The sequence below is a fragment of the Trypanosoma theileri genome, assembly GCF_002087225.1.
Source record: "Trypanosoma theileri isolate Edinburgh chromosome Unknown TM35_Tth_260_V1, whole genome shotgun sequence".
Lineage (NCBI taxonomy): Eukaryota > Euglenozoa > Kinetoplastea > Trypanosomatida > Trypanosomatidae > Trypanosoma > Trypanosoma theileri.
In genome coordinates this window covers 1-290 of record NW_021640102.1, presented here as the reverse complement: position 1 = coordinate 290, position 290 = coordinate 1, and the positions used below count along the sequence as shown (strand labels likewise).

General features: G+C 41.7%; 1 protein-coding gene across 1 annotated transcript; it reads left to right on the top strand.

Moving 5' to 3' along the window:
• Positions 1 to 46: 46 nt before the first annotated feature.
• On the top strand, positions 47 to 290 carry TM35_002601000 (uncharacterized protein; the record flags this gene model as incomplete). Its single annotated transcript, XM_029032057.1, has 1 exon — positions 47 to 290. A coding segment is annotated over one exon (244 nt), but the record flags the coding sequence as incomplete, so codon positions are not given.

Sequence of the window (290 nt, the reverse complement as noted above, 5' to 3'; positions counted from 1 at the left end):
CTTTCTACACAGTGGGTATTCAGAGGGTCTTTGGGGTCATTTTGGTATGCAATTCTTTTACTGTATATCTGCTATAGATGGATCAGCAATAACAAGAACAACAACAACAACAACTGCTTCTTCTCCAGCAGTAAACACAACTTCAACTGAACGTACAATGCGGAAGAAACCTATTTTTATGTTTCGTTCTGATGCATCCCAACAGACGAAAGGGGCCACAACGGAAGTTGAAACACCACAACCGTCACTATATGAAGATTCAGGGACTACAGAAACGCCCAGAACAGGAA